This window comes from Falco naumanni, chromosome 12, assembly GCF_017639655.2.
Source record: "Falco naumanni isolate bFalNau1 chromosome 12, bFalNau1.pat, whole genome shotgun sequence".
NCBI classification, from domain to species: Eukaryota; Metazoa; Chordata; class Aves; order Falconiformes; family Falconidae; genus Falco; species Falco naumanni.
Genome location: NC_054065.1, coordinates 3,228,523 through 3,249,195, shown reverse-complemented (window position 1 = coordinate 3,249,195; position 20,673 = coordinate 3,228,523). Strand labels below are relative to the sequence as shown.

The 20,673-nt window shown below is 37.7% G+C and overlaps 1 protein-coding gene across 4 annotated transcripts in view; it reads right to left on the bottom strand.

Annotated features, from left to right (window-relative positions):
• Nucleotides 1-20,673, bottom strand: part of VRK2 (VRK serine/threonine kinase 2) — a 46,274-nt gene that overhangs the window by 23,839 nt on the left and 1,762 nt on the right. For all 4 annotated transcript variants that reach the window (XM_040611398.1, XM_040611399.1, XM_040611396.1 and 1 more), the window contains 5 exons: nt 11,359-11,414; nt 10,791-10,860; nt 9,730-9,817; nt 9,484-9,592; nt 7,925-8,017 (listed from right to left, as the gene is read on the bottom strand). In XM_040611398.1, the coding sequence (XP_040467332.1) occupies nt 7,925-8,017; nt 9,484-9,592; nt 9,730-9,817; nt 10,791-10,860; nt 11,359-11,414 (416 nt within the window). The remainder of the gene's footprint in view (nt 1-7,924; nt 8,018-9,483; nt 9,593-9,729; nt 9,818-10,790; nt 10,861-11,358; nt 11,415-20,673) is intronic.

Below are 20,673 nucleotides of genomic sequence, written 5' to 3'. Positions count from 1 at the left end.
TGCTGGGCATTAGCCTAACTATAGTCTCATTGTTTTGAATGTCAGTCAGTAATTTCACACTGGCAATAACTATTTAAACATAAAGTGTAAGATAAAGCAAAGCAAAATAAATTACCTCCTCCCCACCCAGAAAGCAATCTTAGGAAATCACTCCTGAATTTACAATACATTTTGAAAAGGCACAGAGCCAGATTTCACTCTCAGTTACTCTGAAGCATGGAGCTAAATCAGTGAAAAAAATTGGGTCCCTACTTGAGCAGCAAGCTCATGCATTCTGCCACATTTACCCTTCCATCCCGGCACAGGTGATTTTTTTTTTTTCTTTCCCCAAGATGCTTCAGTATAGTTACCTAAAGAACCACAGTTCTGAATGACATATCTGGAATACGCACTTGCATAATCTCGGGACTTAACTGCAAAAGTATTAAGTGACTTTAAAACTTAGTCTTGCAAACTTTTATGGTATTTTGAAACTGAAAACAGAACAGCTCAGGACAGCTGAATTTTACTTTCCGTTCTTCTGCTTCCTGTCAAGACAAACCTGAACATGCAATCTGGCTCCTACCCCTCTATTTCTCTATAGACAGTGCATGCAGTACTGCATCCGTGTCAGTTCTGCCACTCACATAATTTAGATTAAGGGCACAAGTCCACTCCATGAAGTTCAGATTAACACGTTCTACCCTCCAACAGGGGTAGACTTAATACATTCACATGGTCAATTACTGCATTGCAGCCGACGAGCAGTAACTTGTTGAAAGCAGTGGAATCTAATCACTCTGTCCATTCCACAATATCCCACAGGTTATTTTCTCACTTCAGCCTGGCCTTTGCCCCTTACATTGACCAGTTCTCACATCAGGTAATTGGCCTTTTTTTTATAAATATCCAAGTATGGTACTTCCACTTTAAAAAGAAAACAAAGAAAAAGCTACAGATTGCTACTATATTGCCAAAGGAACTGATCTCTGGGACAAAAGCTACATCATACTATATTAAAAAGAAAAACTTCTTCTTATTCAAACCTTAGTTTTGTCTCCTGTCACTAAAAAACAGCTTATCTTATAAAAGTCTAACATAAACTCTGCTGGCACTTACTTGTAATTTAATTATGTCACTCCTGGTAGAGGAAACAAACAAAAAATCCTCAAGAAAATTTAACGCATTATTTTGTAGCACATTCTGTTGAACTACTGATTCCTGTTTGTGCTCCAGGCAGCTTCAAATCCTGGGATGGCTGGTCTCTTGGTTTTACTGTTTCTGCTGCAGGATCTGTGCTTATTTGGAGCGTGTAAGCTGGGATGCAGCACTCACTTCCTGCAGGGTGATGGCTTTTAAGATTACCGATGATGTTTTTCACCTGACAGACTATACAAACTGTGAGACAAGATTAAAGACTGTAGGCACATTTAGAAAATCTGGAACGAGGCAAAAACTTTGTTGGGTTGACTGATTTGATTTTCTCCTGCATCTGTTCTCCAATGTATTCCTGATGCTCTGGTACCTGTCCTAATTGAGCCCACAGTCAGTGTGATAGAACTAAGTTGAACTACCCTAATATCAAGTTTTCAAGTCTTCTGCATCCTTTGTGGGCTGGGAAGGACAGAGCAGGCTAGAAGGTGTATTCTTCCCATGCTAAGTGGTGCATTTTGGATTTTGCTTGACTATAGATTTCTGACGTACAGTTGACCAGAGTAAGATGAAATTCAGAGCGGATTTCAACCTTTAAAAATTGAGGCTATGCCTTATATTAAAATGAGGTTTTTAACTGTTAGAAAAAACAATACAACAAAAGCTTCTCTTGCCAGCTCTCTGGTTCTGCCTGGGCTGGGAACGCTAGCTAATGTGATAGACACTCCCATATGGCAGCCCAGCCTTGGGGGTCTTTCAAACTATATTAACAACAGGGTATCTAGAAAGTAGCTACAAATATTTGCTAGTCAAACTTGAACTATGTAAAAAAGTTACCAGTTATCCTGCAGATGAATCATAGTAACTAGGTACTCTTAATCCATTGTTAAGCAACAGATTTGCTTAAAATACTTTCTGTAGTAGTATCAGCAGAGCAGTTTTAAATTTATACTGAAAAAAAACTTTTAAAAGCAAGAGGTAGCTTTAGGTTATCCTGCCTTGACTGATGGTGGCAAGACCTGTAAACCAAGAATCAACCACTTCTTAAAGCCACTTACATGCAATTGTAATAACATCTATGACTGCACCACAGTTTGCTCCCAAAGTTGGTCATGAGTGTCACTGTTCAGCTTACTTCTGGCTGTGCCATTTATCATTTCCACAACTTTTGCATCAAATTTTTTCCACAAACATGCAACTGATGGTAGCCTCCCAAAGAAAAGCCTCTTGGCTACCAACAAAAGTCAATCCCCTTCAGCTTGTACAAAAGCAGCAATGCACTATTACAACCTTGTCACAATCATTATCAGAATGACTACATTATTTTAAATTACCATTAATTTCATTTCATCAATTCTCATTATAACCCTTTCATCATTAAAAAGATATATAGTTCTTTATAGCTAATTGTCACTTTTTGATAATGTAACACAGTATGCCCTTCCAAATTTGCTCAGAACCAGTGGGTAGGGGTAGTTAATAAATTTGTAGGTGGTTGCACGTTTTTTAAGGGTATAGGGAGGGGAAAGAAGATGAATATTAAAGAATATTGAAAAAAATTAAGTCAGCATTAGTCTGTTTTTCCATACCATAAATATTTTTCATCTGCATGCTTTTTTTTTGGAACAACAAAACAAATAAGAACAAAAAGAGAACAAAACACACCTGGAGCAAGACAAACAAGACACTTGAAAAAAGAAATGTTAACATGGATGATGAAGGTGCAAGGGCAACACAAGCCTAAAACAGCTGGGTTTAGCTGTGTTACATTGTACATCCCTTTCCACACACCTACTTAACACTTGTTTTTGCTCGTTTTCTCTTTTTTTACACACCCCTGTCCGCACTACACTCAGCAGTTCTTAGCACAGTGAGTTATTAATAGATTTTGTTATAAATTAGGAGCCAGATTTCTTGCCTTCACACTTAATTTCATGCAAACATGAATGTGCCCATCTTATTCAACCAAACAGCCACACAGGCACAAATAATTATGTGCACAATCAACCAGCTGTAGATTCAGCAGTCCTTGTCCTTTCTGTGCAAGCCTCCCTCGCTGTGCTTTGTATCTGAAATGCTAAATATCTGCTAAACATATAAAATTCTTACAACCTGTAATACATTATAATATATAAGTGCACTGATCTGGGAGGTCATAAGCCTGACACTTTGGATTCTCACAGTATTTTATCTCGAAGTACACATAGCAGGAGTTATCGCTGAAAGGGTAACAATACAGTGATTTTCTTTGTACATTTTCTTTCCAGTGGTTCTGTTACTAGGCTTATGTAATGCACGATAAATAAGTAGACACCTACTAATAAGAGGCAGATTGGTTGCTAATGGCCATAGTGCTGTCAACTTCAGCTGGACACTACACTTAGAAAAGGCTAAAGGTAAACTGAAGTCCATCCTGGGATATGAAGTCCAAAATGTAGTGTTTGGGACAAAAATAGCATCTTACACAAAATAGAAGCCAAGGTAGAAGGAAAGCAGGTTAAAACAAAGGAGAGAGAGGAAGAAATCTTGTGTGACTTTGGTGGCAAGTCCCAATGCTGGAACCAATTGAACCCCAAGGTATTTGGGCCATTACTACAGGAAGAAATTAAACCAGTGTAAACAGTTCTATCCACACAGAGCAGTAGGACTGATGAAAGAAAACTAAGGCCATCTGATTGAGAAGTTACATCTCACATCAAGGGGCTAGCCAGCATCCGTAAGTTAAAACTCAACTGTTTCTGTATAGTATCTCTGCATGCTGCATCCTTCCTAAAAACATGCAAAGGAGAACAGAAAAGATTTTCACTTCTCTAGATTCATCTGCTCTTTAGCAAATCTGTCATACAGGACTAATGAGCAGGAATCACAATGATTCACCTCGCAATTAAAAATGGCTTAAAGTTGGAATTTTTTTCATGCATGTTTTTCCCACACGATCAGTGTGTGAGCTTTGTATCTTCTATACTGGTCCACTGAAAGCTGGTCTTAAAAATGTAACAATTTGAAACATTTTTGTATTCTTATTTTTTCCTTTTCACAGTCAGGGCTATCTATGATAATCAAGTCTGAGTTTTATTCTATGACTACCTTTTCCAAGGAACACTTAAAATCTAAATCAGAACTGAAGTGCAAATGCAATGAAAATCTACAGCTTAAAAACCCAAATCGTCCACTTCTGGTGCAGACTTGAGTCTGCAATATTGCAGCATGTCTGCCCATATATTCCATGGGGGAAAAAGAAAATACTACAAAGTAATTGTTTTGAAGAGGCATTCTTCCAAACCTCATTTCATTTATTAAAAACTCTGATTTTAAGCTTTTGTCTGATGACCGCTTGCCTCTTTTAATAGTAACACAATTTAAAAGGGTTTAATGGATTTGAATTTCTTTTTTAGAGTCTGTATCAATAATGTTTCTTCTGCTTTATCATACAGTTGCTACTATGCACCAAATTATCTTTAACTTGCTGCAATACAGTGCTTCACTTATTCTGTAATTTATAGGTATGATCACTTCAAGTTTTCTTTCAGGCCTCTCCGAGATTCATGGGCTATGTACTTCCCTCAGTACATCACTCCTATTCTGTCAGTCATTGTGCTGGGCCCATGTTCAGAAACATATTGACTAGAGAATTGATCTTTTGACCTGTAACTCACTGAATGGCCTTGCTCCCTTCTATTGAATAGATCTGCAGCAAGCTGCTCTTTGAGGTCAGTTGATTCTGATCTTCTAACCATTTCTAAACATCATTTGAAGGTCACAGAGTGACAGGACCTTTACTTTATTTGTTTCTCTGCCTTGCCACAGAAGGTAGGGGATAGCAGTATGGATTTCACATGTTCTTTCAAAAAGGGGACTACGCTATTTATTGGCTGTGGTGTGAATTTACCAGGTTAATTTACAGAAGGCAGAGAGTAGCAGCAGAAAGTCTAAAATAGAAAAATGATCTTTTTTGAAACTGCAGGAAGTCAGCCACAAATTTACACATAAGAGTATACATGAACAGCCATTAAATGACAAAAAAAGAAGTAAAGTTGAGTATAAAGGTACAAACGCTTATGTCTCTTCACCAAAACATAATATGGAAATATATTTTGAACATATACCTATATATAGTTTTTAAGAGATTAGCAATGGGTTTCTTTAAAAAGAACATTTCTTATTTATTTTCTCTTAAAATCATAGATCCTAAAGAACAAGAACCCACTAGCATCAAATTCTTAAAAAAACCTCACCACAGAAATCGTTAGGTCAGACAGCTTTATTATGCCAACTCCCAGTGGAGCTACAGGTCTCTCAGCTTGCATTCCTGAGCCTGAGTTTGCCACTGGCTAGATGCTCTCACTCCCTATTTATGAGATTAGTTGGATCACTTTACCTCCTTGTCTGTTGATTTAACAAAAAACAAGAGCAAGGCAATCTAGCCATCCACCATTTCAGCAGAGAGAGAAGGCTGGACAAAACACCTCACAGGCATTTGGTAGCAATAACAGTGTCTGAGGTTTTATCTAAAGTGTTTAAGCTTACTAGAAGATTGTCAAATTAAAATACAGCATCTCCAACAGTTTAGAGGATACAGGACAGAATATTCCATGTTATGGTCTAAACATTTAGTCAGTGGTAATGCTCCACAGCTTCCCAAAATACCGTTCTGGTAAATATATAATACTTTCAGCTCACCAGCATGTTATAAAGACAGCCTGATTTGTAGAAAAGGCTGTTGCAGCATCACCAAGCCTTACATAGGAACTGGACACATTTGGAATAGGAAGAAGCAACTTTCATGGCAAAATTACATGCAAATTGATGGCACATGCAAATAGCTAAGACATGATAAATGCAAAATTGTCTGTGCAAGTACACATTTACAGTTCTGAATACCTGAATCTAAGCAAGAATATTGTCTAGTACTGCTCCTAAGCCAGGTAAAGAACACTTATTGAAGTATAAGGGCAGATGGCACATCAGAGGCAACAATTCCAGGGGAATTAGTGGCATATGTAGATCCGCCAATTTAGAAGTTTTAGCTGTGGTGTTGGTAAGATTATCCTTTCTTTTCATGCCCCAAAAGACACAAAGCTTACATGTTTCAAGATACTGTGCAAGCTGTGTCCAGAAAATATTTTTTTATTGAGCCAGAAACAGTCCCACTAAGCCATCTACCCTGCTGGGTAACCTAAATATAGTACACATTACCTTTAAAATATATTTAGAAATAATCACCACTGTCTACGTGATTGTAGACTGGTATGGTATAGTTATCACAGCTTCAGTGAAATCAGCAGACCTGTGGCCACTTGCAGAATTTCTGAGGTCCGTGACCAGGAAGTTTATCTGATCAGCTCTAAGTATTCTTAAGCATAATAGAGAAATGAAAGTTTAATTCATACCTTACAAATATTAGACATTCTCTTCTGTTAGCTCTTCAGAATTAGAATGTGAACTTTTAAAAAAGTTTTATAGAATACTTTCAGTGGAGAAGGAATTTTACTGAAAGAAAATTCTACACAAAACCTCTCAACAGTAACATACACTTCGTACATATTTGTTTGTACTTACTTTGTAAGTAGCTCCTAGCTACTGGATACAATGGAATATCTATTGATTTCTTTTATTTAATAAATATAATTTAAATTATATTTCTACCTAAAGCCTCTGTCCAGTAACTCACCTTATTTTTAATCTGGCAATGAATTTACTACTCACGAAAACCAAATACTAGTATAGCATGATCTTCATGCAGACAACATGAAAAACAAAACAGAAAACCACCCTACAATCTGGCTAGTTCAAAAGCAGCTGATCAAAGTCAGCTACATGTCTTAAAATTTTATGATTACTGTAAATGGACACTTCCAAAATGATTTCAATGTGAAAAACAGCAGCATATCTTGCTGTCATAAAAATACACAATAGCCAAGACAAAAACAGTCATTTGAGTTATGTTAAGGGGTTTGGGTAGCATATCATTTTGCCTGTAAACAGCTTCCCTCTTTGGATTCAGCAGGCTGGTAAACACCATAAACTGAGATTATGTACTGGCTGCTACCACTGTCTAAAACCGTGGTTGTTTTAAACAGCCATAATAGTTTTTAAACTATGTGTTCTAGAAAGCTGAAAAGTTCAATTCGACGCAACCATTTAACTTGAAACTTGTAAAAAAGCAAATATAGTTCAACAGTTCAACTTCCAATGGCAGTGAGCTGTTTTGCAAGACCTGTTTCTTCATCACTGCAGCAGAAAAACAAAAATTGAAAGAAGTACTGCTTAGAGCTAATTATAGTTAAGTGAAGTTAAAGATGTCCTTTTTTTCTAAATTATTTTTTTTTCAAGAAAAAAGCCTACTTAGATTTTATCAACTGAAGAAAAAAAGACATCATTAGAGTATGTGAAGCGTGACAGAATCAAAAGGTTTATTTCAAAATGTTTCACCAAAATACCTCCATTTCAAGGCTAGCTTTAGGCTTTAGAGTGTTAGAGAGCAGCAACCTTAATCCTACTTACCTGTTACATCCCCTACAATGAGCAGGACATAAGAGTTAGTGGCATGGAAACACAATTCATTACTACCTTTGAAAGCCAGAACTCCCCAAGAATAAAAATACAACAGGCCACATCCTTAAACTCTACTGATACACTTAAACTGGCATAACCTAGAACAGCAATTATGTCCTCCAACTTAGCCTCTTGATTAGTTTACCCTTTATTAATGCAGAATATAAATAACTTAAAACAATTAAACAGTTATAAACACATTAGAGTAACAGTGTAGAAAAGTTGTAAACATGCTTACCTCGTGTGGATTGGTGTAGCCCAAAAGTAGATTTGCTGCTTTAATGTCACCATGAACATACTCATTTTCATGTATATATTCCAAAGTATCCAACTAGGAAAGGATTTAGAACAGTAAAGAAAACATCATCATCTTCTCCACTCTGCTCCTAACCCTACCACCAAATATTTCTCACTTATACAGTGAAATCAAGGGCTACACAGACTGAGCTGACAAATTTGTTTTGAGTTAGAGCACTAGGATTACTCATTCTGTCCACAGGGTCTGTTCCCACCAGGCACATAGCTGATGGGAAATCATAAACAAGCCATACATTGCCATGAGTTATCTCTGTGTAACTGCCTGCGAGTATCAGCTTCTAAGGTCACAAAGCAAGAACGAAACTAGTACTTTATACTAGAGGAAATGCTGAGAACACCAAGCTCTTACAAAGAACATGCTCAATCAGCCCTGAAGATTTATAATACATTTGATCCTGCCAGTTATTATATGACCTGCATTTCATATCACCAACCCCTTGCATCATCCTCCTTCTTCAGCTCCTTACTGAGTTACTAGAGCTCTAACTTACTAAAAAACACGGTTGCACTCAGCAACTCATAAAAAGGACAATCTAATCCTGGCTTTTGGAGTGTATGAACATGCTTACAAGTCTGTCAATCATGTGAATACAAAAGACCTTCACTTTTTTTTAATTATTAATATTTACATTAAAAGGAAACTTTGGAGGTGTCCAGTCTAAACCCCCTGCTTCAAGCAGGACTAATGTAAGTTAGATCACGTTGTACAATATATTGAATGGTCAGGTTTTAGAACTCCCCAAGGATGCATGTTTCACAGCCTCTGAGAAGCATGTTCGAGTGCTAAGGTACTCTGCAAAAATTTTTCCTTTATACTCAGAGTTCCTCTTCCTGCAACTTATGACCATTGTCTCTACTCCATTTGCTGTGCACCTCTGCTCAGTAACAGCGGTTTTTCACAACACAAATGATACTACAAAGGAGCACATATACAGTCTTCTGTTATGTGCCAGTCTACACACACTTGAAAACAAACCAGATAGTTTCAGAGTAGCCTAATCCTGGTCTGTACAACCAGCGCACTCAGCAAACACACTGAAAATTTTGCATTCAGGCATGCAATTGTGAACTTTGACGAATATGGATGTCTAATACAATACCCTTCAGACAGTGGGGAAAGAAGTAAAAATCAATACAAGTTAAAGTATATGAGAATAGGCTTACACATCTCAGTCTAGACACATTTTTAAGTGTATGGTCTATGTTTTTACCTATTAGAAAAAAAGTTGGCTTGAGCCCACTATCTTCCAGTCTGCAGGGGTGGTCTTAGTTTTCTACTTAATACTCATCTGATATAACAAAAAAAACAAAAACCAAAACACACCAAAAACCCACAAACAAAAAAACCCCCATAGCATTCATATGTTTTAAACTCAAGAACTCAAGAGCTATCTAAAGGAACTATATTAGAAAGGTAATTTTCTAGTTTAACTCAGCAAGTTTGAGACATAGCAATTTCCTCTCTCTCTCTGTACATACCATTCGTGCCCCAAGTTGCAGAACAGTCTCCTTCTTAAATCTGCTTCCACAATCTTCAAAGATTCTTTGAAGGTCTTCTCCTAGTCTCTCCATGACCATGAACCTATAGCTACCAGGAAATATATGAGGGATGAATCCTTTAAGACAAGACTGAAAGTTTGTGTCAAATTGAAAGGACTTATCTCCATTTTGTTGAAAAATGGATCTTCAATCAATTTGAGGCTTAATTACAATTAATCTTAGTACCTTTTCCCCTTGTACTCAGCCAAGCCTGATCCCCAAAACACTGGAATTCCTAAACATCTTATTTTCTTGAGATTCATCCATTTTCTTACTGTAACGATAAGAAAAAGATAACATTGGGTTAAAGGTAGCTAAAGAATTTCAGGTTTGGTGTGGAGGTTTTTTGTTGGCTTTGTTTCAGATATCAAGCCAAGACTTTGAATGAAACAATGAAACAAATAAGACCTGTTTGGCAGTTTGTCTAGCAAACAATTCAGATTGTAACTTTAGAAAAAGTTCTTGACATTCTGCAAATCAAGAAGCAGTGTTTTGTTCTAACGATGTAGCACTTTGTTCCCTTAGAAGGCAGGTAAGAAATTATCAATAGCTGAAGAAATAATTCCTTTAGAACAGGGGTCCTCAAACTTTTTAAACAGGGGGCCGCGCGCGTGGATGAAGTGGCAGGCAGCCATCTGTGGCTGCTTGGTTTCCCCTCTCAACCACTGGGGGGGGCGGGGGGTTCTGTAAATACCGGGGGCTGGATTGAGGCCCCCAGACCGTAGTTTGAGGACCCCTGTTTTAGAAGCTCTACTTTATTTGAGACAGAATGCTTCAAGCCATCAAAAGCGCTCAAGTCTACCAGCAATCTAAGCCATCTGAAATTACCATGAATAAATCACACCCATGCTTAAGTGTCTACAGTGCCTTGATTACTATTAAGTCCTGTGTTGATTACACACTTTTGGCTCTGCACATGGAAATAGTTACTAGCAGAAATACTGTCACCAATTACTCCATGCAGTACCTCTGTTCTAAGGCTGGCCTCTCTCTGGAGCCCTTTCATGGTTGTGCGCTCTGAAGTGTGCATGTAACAAATCTGGCATGCTTCTGTTCTCCCTTCTGATCAGAAAGGACAAGCAAAGAAACCTATAGCAATCTAAATATACTACAGCACCAACCAGGACTTGTTCAGTGTACATGAAATGAGTCAGCTATCAAGCTCTAAAGCCACAGTTTTTATTAGCAGTAGTTAAACCCAAACTTGTTCTTAAATCTCCCTGAATCAGAACTGGTATATTACTTACTATGCTCTTGTTTTGCAGCCCTCTGGTAAAATTTCAGTTCGGAAAATAAGGGGCCATTTTCAAGATACTCCTATTGAGAAATAAATAAACTTAGTATCATTAAATGCATTAGAAACACAACAGTTTTTAAGGAAAATTGTATGAGACATTTTTTCCCCACCCCCCATATACCATGACATCTGAAATGTAATTTTAATAAGTAGGTAAAAATGAAAATGTGTTGCCAAACAACTTTTCTAAACGACACAAATTCTTTCAGGAATTATTTAAGACACTATTTTCAGAAAAATTGTAGATCATGTATGTTTAAGTTCACAGTCTGATTTTCCTTACCAAACTGTTGAGGGCAGTAATCAAGGAAAGGAAAGAATCAAGTCAAGAAAATTCTGTGTGTCATGGAAATGCCAAATGTACTCCCTAGAGGGAAACTGTATCAAGATATCAAAAATAGGGAAAAAACCAAAAGCCACAAGCCTGCAATACAGACCCAAGGCTCAAAATAAGGATAGATAATTAAGAGAAAGAACTGCATACAAGTTAACAATTTAGAAATGAGATTACACATTACCACTTTAATTACATGCACTGCATCATCTTCTACAGGAACATGAGTTTGAGGGGAAGCTGCAAAAAGAGAAAGAGATGGGGATCAAGCCATATGCAACAAAATGTAATTGCAAAGACCAAGATAACACTGCATAAAGTGACCAAAAAAAATACATGACAGAGATACACAACATTTTGTCTGAATTCTTGTTTTTTAAAGGTCAGAGTTTTGCCAAGTTCACAGGAAAACAAAATGAAAACACTACACACAAACGGAAGTTTCAATCAACAAGTACAGAAGCAGTTTTAACCCACATTTTCAGAACTCTGTCAATGCTAATTAAGGAGTAAGCAGGATGTCCCCATTGCACGTTTGCACCACAATGAGGTATTCCATTATAGCAGACTATGTTAAAGTCATTCCAGTCAATTGGATAACCTCTGTATTTGGTTGCTGTCAATCCACTATCGTGACAAAGACACCACTTAAAAGTTATGACCTACATTATGCCTCTAGACAGGACTGTCTGCTTTCCTCTATTACAAACTAATTTGGCCCCAGAACCTTGATCTCTATTCTGACATTATTTAGACACTGGCCTAAGTTAGGGGATAGCACAGCCACCACGTGCCTAAAGGGGAGATGAGGGATTGTGCTTAGTGCAAGTAGAGATTTCAAAACAATAATTGACCACATGTGCCAATTACAGCCCAGGAGACAGAACCTCTCTGCACAGACAATGCAATCCTATTTTCTTCTGACCCTGAGAGAACTATCAGTTCTCTCTGATACTACTGAAGCTACATGGAGCTACACTGGGATTAAAATTTAATGAGACTAAATCATCTTTTAGAATCATCACTGAAAAAAGCTAAAAAGAATACAGTTCCTAGGAAATAAGTGTCCCTTTCAAACTTCTTATAATGATCAAATATCAACAACAGTCCAGGTGTGAAACACTTCAACTATCAGCACAGACAAAAATAGACTACTTTTATCCACATAATAAAAATCAAGGAAACTTGGATCTAATCAAACCATCCAAGCCTACATTTTTTGATGGTAAAGGCATAAAAATATTTTTACAACGAAGAGACTCCTTCAGCTGCTATCGTCCTTCAATTCTATTTGGGATCTGGGTTGAATCTGGCAGCATACACACCCCAAAGACTTGCAGGGTCCCCACTGCCTTCTGCCTGACATTTCCCCATGTGAATGTTTCTGTGCTAATAACACATTAAGATAAAATTAATGTATCCTAAAACAATAGCTCTGGAAGGTGTGAACTATCCATAGACTCTAATGAGCAGCAGCCACATTCAGAATACAATTTAAAACTACAGTACAACCAGTACGGAAAGTTTGGTAAACTTTGCTCTTACCATATTATTGTACCAAACTGGGAATTAAGACACAGGTGCTTAAGTCTTTTTCTTTCTCTGCCACATGTAGACTATGTGTTAATAGTTGAAGGCACTAGTTTAAAGGAACATATCCCATTGTTTTCATCATATTCAACAACATCACATTACCCTAACAGAATTAGACGTGCTCCCTTACTGACACAGATCAGAAAAGAACCTGTGTATCAGAAAATGTATTTCAATACCAAGTTATTTTAAAAAGGTTTGATCAGTATGGAGAAGTATCATATTTAAATGTATTTGAAAGAGTCTGATCTAACTTCCCTGTAGACATCTTGACATTTTATAAAGAGAGGCCTCATACACAGTAATCTGGAACAGACAGTAACAGCTGTCAGGGTAATGAAGAAGAGCAATTAACGGGAGGTAACCCAGCAAAAGGGCCTAACCCCCACGGTTCTTACACTATGCCGGTGTGGATGCGTTTTGGAGTCACACTGAAAACACATCCTGAAGAAAAATAAAACCAAAACTATCTGGCAACTGTTACAATGTGAAAAGGGAGAAAAGTCAGATAAAGCTTAACAAGATACAGAAACAGACTCTCCACAAAACGAGTAACCTGACATTCAAATCTCCAAGAGGAGAAATGGTATTACTGTTTTTACCGCACATACATGAAACAAGGGATAATATTCACAATAAATAACACTAAACTTCTTACACAGACAACGCCTAGAAAATTATTCTCATACAGATAAGCAGAAGTTGCATGTGTACCTACTGTTACATCATTTTAATTAACCATTCATATATCAGGCAGCAATACTTCAGCTGCAGCTCAGAAATAAGACAGACTATTTTTTGTCCATAAATAAACATAAATGGTTTTTTAAAAATTGTCTCATTACTATGTATAGTTACTTAACAGACTGGAAAGGCTCCCAAGGTTTAACAAACAGTCTGATTACATACCTCATAGACCACCACCACATACTCTCCTGCGAGTTTAGCTCATAGTTAATTACTGTATACTTGTAATTAGCCATGTGCTAGCCTCGTTCTGTGTGGTAGCACATGGCTATTTATAATATTACAATCAGTTAAATGCTAGACTGTAGGACAGTAAGCAGAGACTCTGCAGGAGAGCAATGCTGATAGGCAGGAGGTCTCTGATGGCATATAAGTACACACATAGTGCTCCTGGTACTCTATATGGCCAGATTATGTTTGCAAAGGGTATCTTAAAATAGCATAACAAGTGTGAGAGTTCCCAGTTTACAGTTTACGTTGCTTTTCTCAACTAGAGATGCACCATCTCCTTACATTTGGGGGGAGGGGTGTTGATGTATGCACACAATCAAAACCATTGTCTGCATAATTGTTAACTGGGAACACTGGCACAAGATGAAGCTGTGTAGGGGGCTGTGACTGTTTCTATCTCATGCCAAGATGAGTCTCACAAAACATTTGCAAAGGCCATAGCTCTGTCTTCCCTTCCTCCCCTTCATCCCACAATTGCAGCTACCATGCTAGTGAAAAGCATACACATTTAAAACACACTCTGAAATAAAGCAGTGCAGTTAAGATTCACATTCTTTGCCAGAATTTCCAACTGTTGTGCCTATCCAACAGAGCAAATAACTTACCTCAAATTATCCCATGTCCAGAATTCCCTAGTTTCACCCAGGCACAGTAGTTATGGTCTTATCATCCACTTTAATCGTGAATTTCATCTGTTTTGTTGCTGAGTGCCACAACCTTAATTAATGTAGCTTTCTAAATGTTAATAAGACACAGTAACAAAAGGGTGTTTCTAGATGAACTGCGATTTCCTACAACCACACAGCACAATTGCATGCAGTCTGACAAAGAAACATGCCAATTCTATTTGCCAGTTCAAACGTGCTTGTTGTAGTTTTAGCAGTTAATTTGTGGCAGTCACATTTGGAATATGGTGAAATATTTTCAATGGCTCTCACAGAACCAGTTTTGTTGACAAAGTTTACACAGTGGAAAAGAAAACAACATTGATTTGGCAGTTTGGAAAAAACATCCCTGCTCCTGTCCACAGCTGGTGTCTTTGCTACTGCTGGATATTTTCAGGATATATTTGTTTGGGAAACATGAATAAAATTATTTTCAGAAGTTCTTGGGTTGCTGGTATTTTCATTTTGCTTTTTTTCATTGGTTAACTAATCCTGAAGAGTAACACTGTCAGCTTAGGGTTTTTTTCAGAAATAAAAACTAACCTCAAAAATACCACACTTCGAAGTTACCAGTACCTATAAAAAAAGCTGGAAAAGTTCTGAACCCATTTAAGTCAAGCCAGGAGCTGTTAAATTCAATGGCTAAAAAACAGAGGCGAGTGTTGCTCAGAGCATCTCACACTAAAAAAAGATCCAAATTACAGGAATATAGTTACTCAAAGCAAAATGTGCACAAATAAAAAAAAAAAAAAGTAGCATCTGCTATTTAACACACAGCTTCAATTTTTTTCTACATACAGAGGGTACCAAGGCAAATATTTAAAGGTGAACAAAGCACATTGCTTCGCAATATCCAATATTTCCCAAGAACCCAAACATTCAGCACTTGGAGGATGTTTACAGTTCTAAATTCTAAAATAGCCTAAGGAAGACCTGCTTCTCTGCTCATGTTGTTACTATCAGGGCACATCAGCATTTCCTGGACAGACTTTTCTGCGCAGTCTTTATGAATAGTTTTCTTCTTCTAGGTTCTTCTTCCAGGTAGCTTCATGAACGTATGGTGTTATTATACAAATTACAAACACATAGCCCTCTGTACCATGCTTGTGAAACCATCTTCCACAAGACCTAACTAAACTGGTTTTGGTCGAAAATTGTGCTTAACTGCTAAACTGTTTTGTAGATAACTGCAAATGCCTCCAAGTTAATGATATTAAGTACTGGTAGGAAGTTTCATTATGTTTCTTACTCATCTTTCTATGAAACCTTGATCTTGATTCACTAGAGCCAAAGTTTTGTATTCCACAGCAATGGAAGCCACTGTTTGACTTTCAAAGTTAATTACTCTAAGCTGGAATAGGTACTACACATCCTTTAACCCCAGGCAGAAAAGCTATGCATGGTCTGCTCTTACAGCACTCTCAGATGGAAGTCCAGGCCTCTAATATTTAAAACTTCATGCACAAACTGTTTTCTGGCAAGATTCTGCTCCAAACCATCTGCCAGTCTGATGTGGTGCCCACTCAGAAGATACTATGCCAGTTTCAGTAGGGTACAGGTGCCAAAGACGGCTGAAGGGGGTGCCCTCTATAAGGCAACAGGTACCCTATCTTTTGTCCAAAGCTCTTCCTTATTACCATATAACACTGCTCAGAAATACATCCCCTCACTGCAAAACAAAAAAATAAAAATCAAGCCTGCTCTTTTGACTTTCTAGTTTTATTTAGCATGGCACGGTCTCAGTCCCTGACCAGAACTCTCACAAGGTAGATGAATCAAAAGCACAACAATGGCTCCCAAATCACAAGTCCGTAAGCATGGGAAAAAAACCCCAACCACCCAACACATTATGTGGCAGAACACTACAGTGTAATAGTAATGATCTCTGCATACTTTGTAACAGGCTTTAGTCTACCGTGTAAAAATGAGTTATGCTTTCAAAGTTAAGACTTCTAGCCTAGAGGGGACAACAAAAAGAAGAAATAGGGAAGATTTCAAGAGGAAGCAGTAATCAGCAAGAACTAGATAAAGATAAAGAATATCTCCTCTTTAACAGATGGTGCAGGCTGATCTTGTACCATGCAGCCAGCCCTTAATAACCACCAAGTAGCAAAATCAAGCTAAATTTTTTATTTAGTTTGCCTATAGACAGGGTGAAAAATTAGGTAATCTGCTTGCTATGTCTATATTTATACAGTTTAATATTTGTAACTACTTAAAAATACTCTTTCCTGAAGTAGTGTTTCTCTGCCAACAAATTTATTTTCACACTGAGGTTCACACCTGCAGGTACAATGAGACCTTTGCTGAAAAGCATTTTAACATCTGAAGGTTAAGAAAAAATCCAGCCTTAATCAGACAGCTACTTGCTAGTGCTATTATTTACAGGGGTTTGTTATTAATATTCTTCTTTCCTTTGAGTTTCTAAAAATCATGCTGAACATGTATCTTTTGGTATAATTTTTACTGCATTTTTAATTAGGTTGCTACACTACAGTAAATATTTTCAGTGAAGTTAATTTAACCAACTGTTACAAGTACTTCGTTTCTCTAGAACCAATTGCTAAAGCCAGCTTCCTAACACAAACCAAGGAATGAATAGTATGACCACTGAACGTGCTTTCATCAACAGTTGTCTTCCTTTACAGGTGTATACCTTTGTTGACAGCTATACAAATTATCCACAGATATTACTCTTTCTGAAAACAGAAAGATACTTTGTTTCACACCTCAGCCTGGTTCACAGAACACCAGGACTCAGAATATCAACGGCAAAGTATACTATGGTCCAAGCTCAGAATCAGTAAGGGCCACAACCAGATCTTTTCCCCACCTCCACCAGCAGCAGACCTCCCTGAGCTGCTAGTATTAACAGAAAATATTCAACCATTTAATAACAGTTTACTACACAAGCAGATATTCTTTGCATTTGATTATGACTTTATCAATACATGCTTCCCATATTGTAATAATGCATGCAAAAATAGCAAATGGCAACATATAAACATATGCTGCAAAGCCAGCTATGAAAAAGTTTCACAATTCTTAGTTTTCACCTATCACTTCCAAAGTTCCAATACAATACCCATGCATAACACAATTAAAATGCATTTAGTGTAGTAAGTTCTACTTTAAAAGACGCCATCTAACAAATATGTGTGTATATAAATACAAAACCTCAAATATTTTGCAGAACAACCGGTTTCCACAAGGAAGAAGCCTGCAAGTAGATAGTGCTGTGTACAGCAGACTTGACTGTGACAGTGGAATCTTAGCAAAACATTGCGTGACCTTTCTACATTTAAATTTCAAGTCCAAATTGTGGATTAATAGAGTGCTTGCAGCAGGACTAGAGAATGATTTATATAAAAACTGGTGTTAATTACTGACTGTGATCAGGAAGATAAATGAGAGATTGTAAGGCTCTCAGTAGCTACCTCTTCAACTCAATTTTCCAACGTACTGCCATTGTTCTCCACAGGGCTACAAACTAGTCATGAGACCACCAATATGCCATGTTCTTCCTCAGTTGCTGTCCATTCTGCTCCCCCTTACCAAAGGGATAACAGTTCCATCTGAAGTGCCTGACAGCAAATCAGCACCAGTAACAAAAATAAAATAAAACAAAACTTCTAACATACAATGGCATGGTTAATTCTCACTTATGATCCATCTTGCTCTCACTATGACAAAGACAACACTTGAGAGAACATCTCTAGATAGTTTCTATTGCTTCTGGCAGCAGAGGAAGCTCTCCTCTTCAGGACCATTGACAGGAATCAGTATTTGTAAACTGCCTGCTGCTGGATTTGCTCTGGTCAAGATTAAAATGCAAAGGGAATCCAAGGGAAGGAACAAATCAACAAAGAAATAGAAAAGATGGCACAGATGGGAAGAAGACAGACTAATCACAAAACCAGGGAAAATGTTTGTGAGGCAGAACAGAACATATAGGTAGTGGTAACTTTCATGTACATAATGAGAAGTACATAATGAGAAGTTTAGAGGCCCTGCACCTTTAGAGACTATTTGCATCCCAGGACTCAGGACCAGTAAATGGCTTTCAGCAGTTTGATTTAGTGAACAGAACTTTCCACAGAATGCATCCCTTGTAAATATATTTTGCAGAGATACCGTAAAATTTCTCAAGAACATTGTTACAGATTAATGGAGTATGGAGTACCCTTAATGGGAAATTAAACTATAACAACGCACATCAAAATCTTTACACTGCTACTGTAAAAATACTTATTAAAAGATATAGCCGGTAAAGTTAACCTTTACTTTTATAAAAGGGCTGTGCTGTTCATATCTGGCGGGCAGTCAAACCTGTCTCCACTCTCTTTCTGGGTTAGTTTCTCACTGAAAGTTTAGTGATCCTCTCACATCTTGCTGTATATGCACTAAAAACTAGCCTAAACAGCACAAAGAAAGAAGGTACCTCTCAGCACCACATATCAATATCTTACTCTCAAGGTTTCTCATTTAATTTACTCCCCTTGACTTTCAAAGACAGCTGAACTCTTGTAGGACCAAACCCCAAAAAAGCTACTAAATGGTATACTTTACATAATATAAACACATATCAGAGATAAAGAGGTGGATAAAACAAGGAAACTTCAGTCAGTGTCAATACTTAAGAGATAAATTTTGCCTGTTTCCTCTTTTACTTGTAGGATGAGCTACAAGGGCAACTAAGCCTTCAGTTCAGTGCTATGTGTAACATTCACTACCCCTCTTGAAAAAGATTAAACACAAATACAATTATGAAAGTGGCAGGTGTATTTCTTCAGCCATGCTGTCACTTACAAAAAACCACAGAATAGTAATACCAAGGGTCCAAGACTGTATTCTTCATCTCAACTAATACGCTGACTGCTTTCCACCTCAGTTCAATGGGAGCTAAACTGCAACAAACACAATATATGAAATCACCTCAGTGGTCTGCGTGATCAGGCAGAAAACTAATCAAATCTGCATGAAACTGAATCCCAGGTGCTATACCACCCGCAAGGTCCGGTGTATCCGAGTAAAACAGAAAATGATAAAGCTGTATTCTGAGTGATTCAGCAACACTACACAAGGTCATAATAAGCAATCAGATATATAAAAATTAAAAAGAATGTAAATATACTGAAAGTACACTAGCATTTGACTCCTCTATAAACCGCAGTTGAAGCGCCTATCATCCCCACTGGTTCAGTCTGCAGAGCAGTTCGTCATGTGTGAACTGTATGAATTCCAGAAGAAATCAAACCAGAAACTCCACTACAGGAACCTATCAGATGCACTCCAAACTACTAACAGCAACATAAGGATTGAAATTAGTTCCTTCACCAAGCCTCAAACCACTTACTTGGTGAGGAAATTCAGTGCAGCAGACCACACCAAATCTAGCTCAAAGTAAAACAAACCCTCAATTTAAATAAAGGGTAGATGTAGGGCCATATCTACCAACTGTTGCCATTTACTAATTACACCAAACTACTTGTAAACATACACAGCCTTAGTTTTCTCCAGGTTTTTCAGTGACTTGTGTTTACTTTTCGGAAAAGCAGAAGCAGTGGCATTTAGGTTGTCACTGAAATCTTTTTGCTTCACTTACCCAGGCATTCAGTGGAACAAAGTGCCAGCTTACACCATCCCCCACCCCGCAAATTTCTCCATTGAAACCTGAAGTTTACACACAAATTAAGACCAGGTGCACAAGCAAGACTGTCCACCCTCCTGTAGTTTACAGGCACACATTAACTGCTGGAAGAACAGTACAACTGGGCAACCACTTCGGAGAAGCAACATCTGACCACATATGGGACTATCACACCATGAAATAAAATATGAGTCTTTAGTTGCCATTCAGTTCTTTGTGATTAACCATAATGGACATGAGGAGGAAAAGAAGAGGGAGAGGAAGAACACTTCAGTGCAATAGAAAATGTTCCTGAACAGCTGAAAGGAGACAAGCACCATGAGATAGCCAGACAGATGTAACAAAAATCACAGTATATCTGTCACCAAGAGACCAGTTGCACACAAGTGCTACATTTATGTCTGCAAACACGAAAAGAGCAAACATACTAACCCTTCAATAGAAAAAGCACCTTTTCTCTATACAGTAGGTGCCTGATGCTACAGTTTGACACTGATGGACAACTCCTTCAGTCACATGAAACCACACTGAATCTAGCACAGCTCTGTGTATTTGAAAGGAGTTATTAAAGACAGGACTAAGAAGGTGCATGACATATGATATCTGTTCTAAT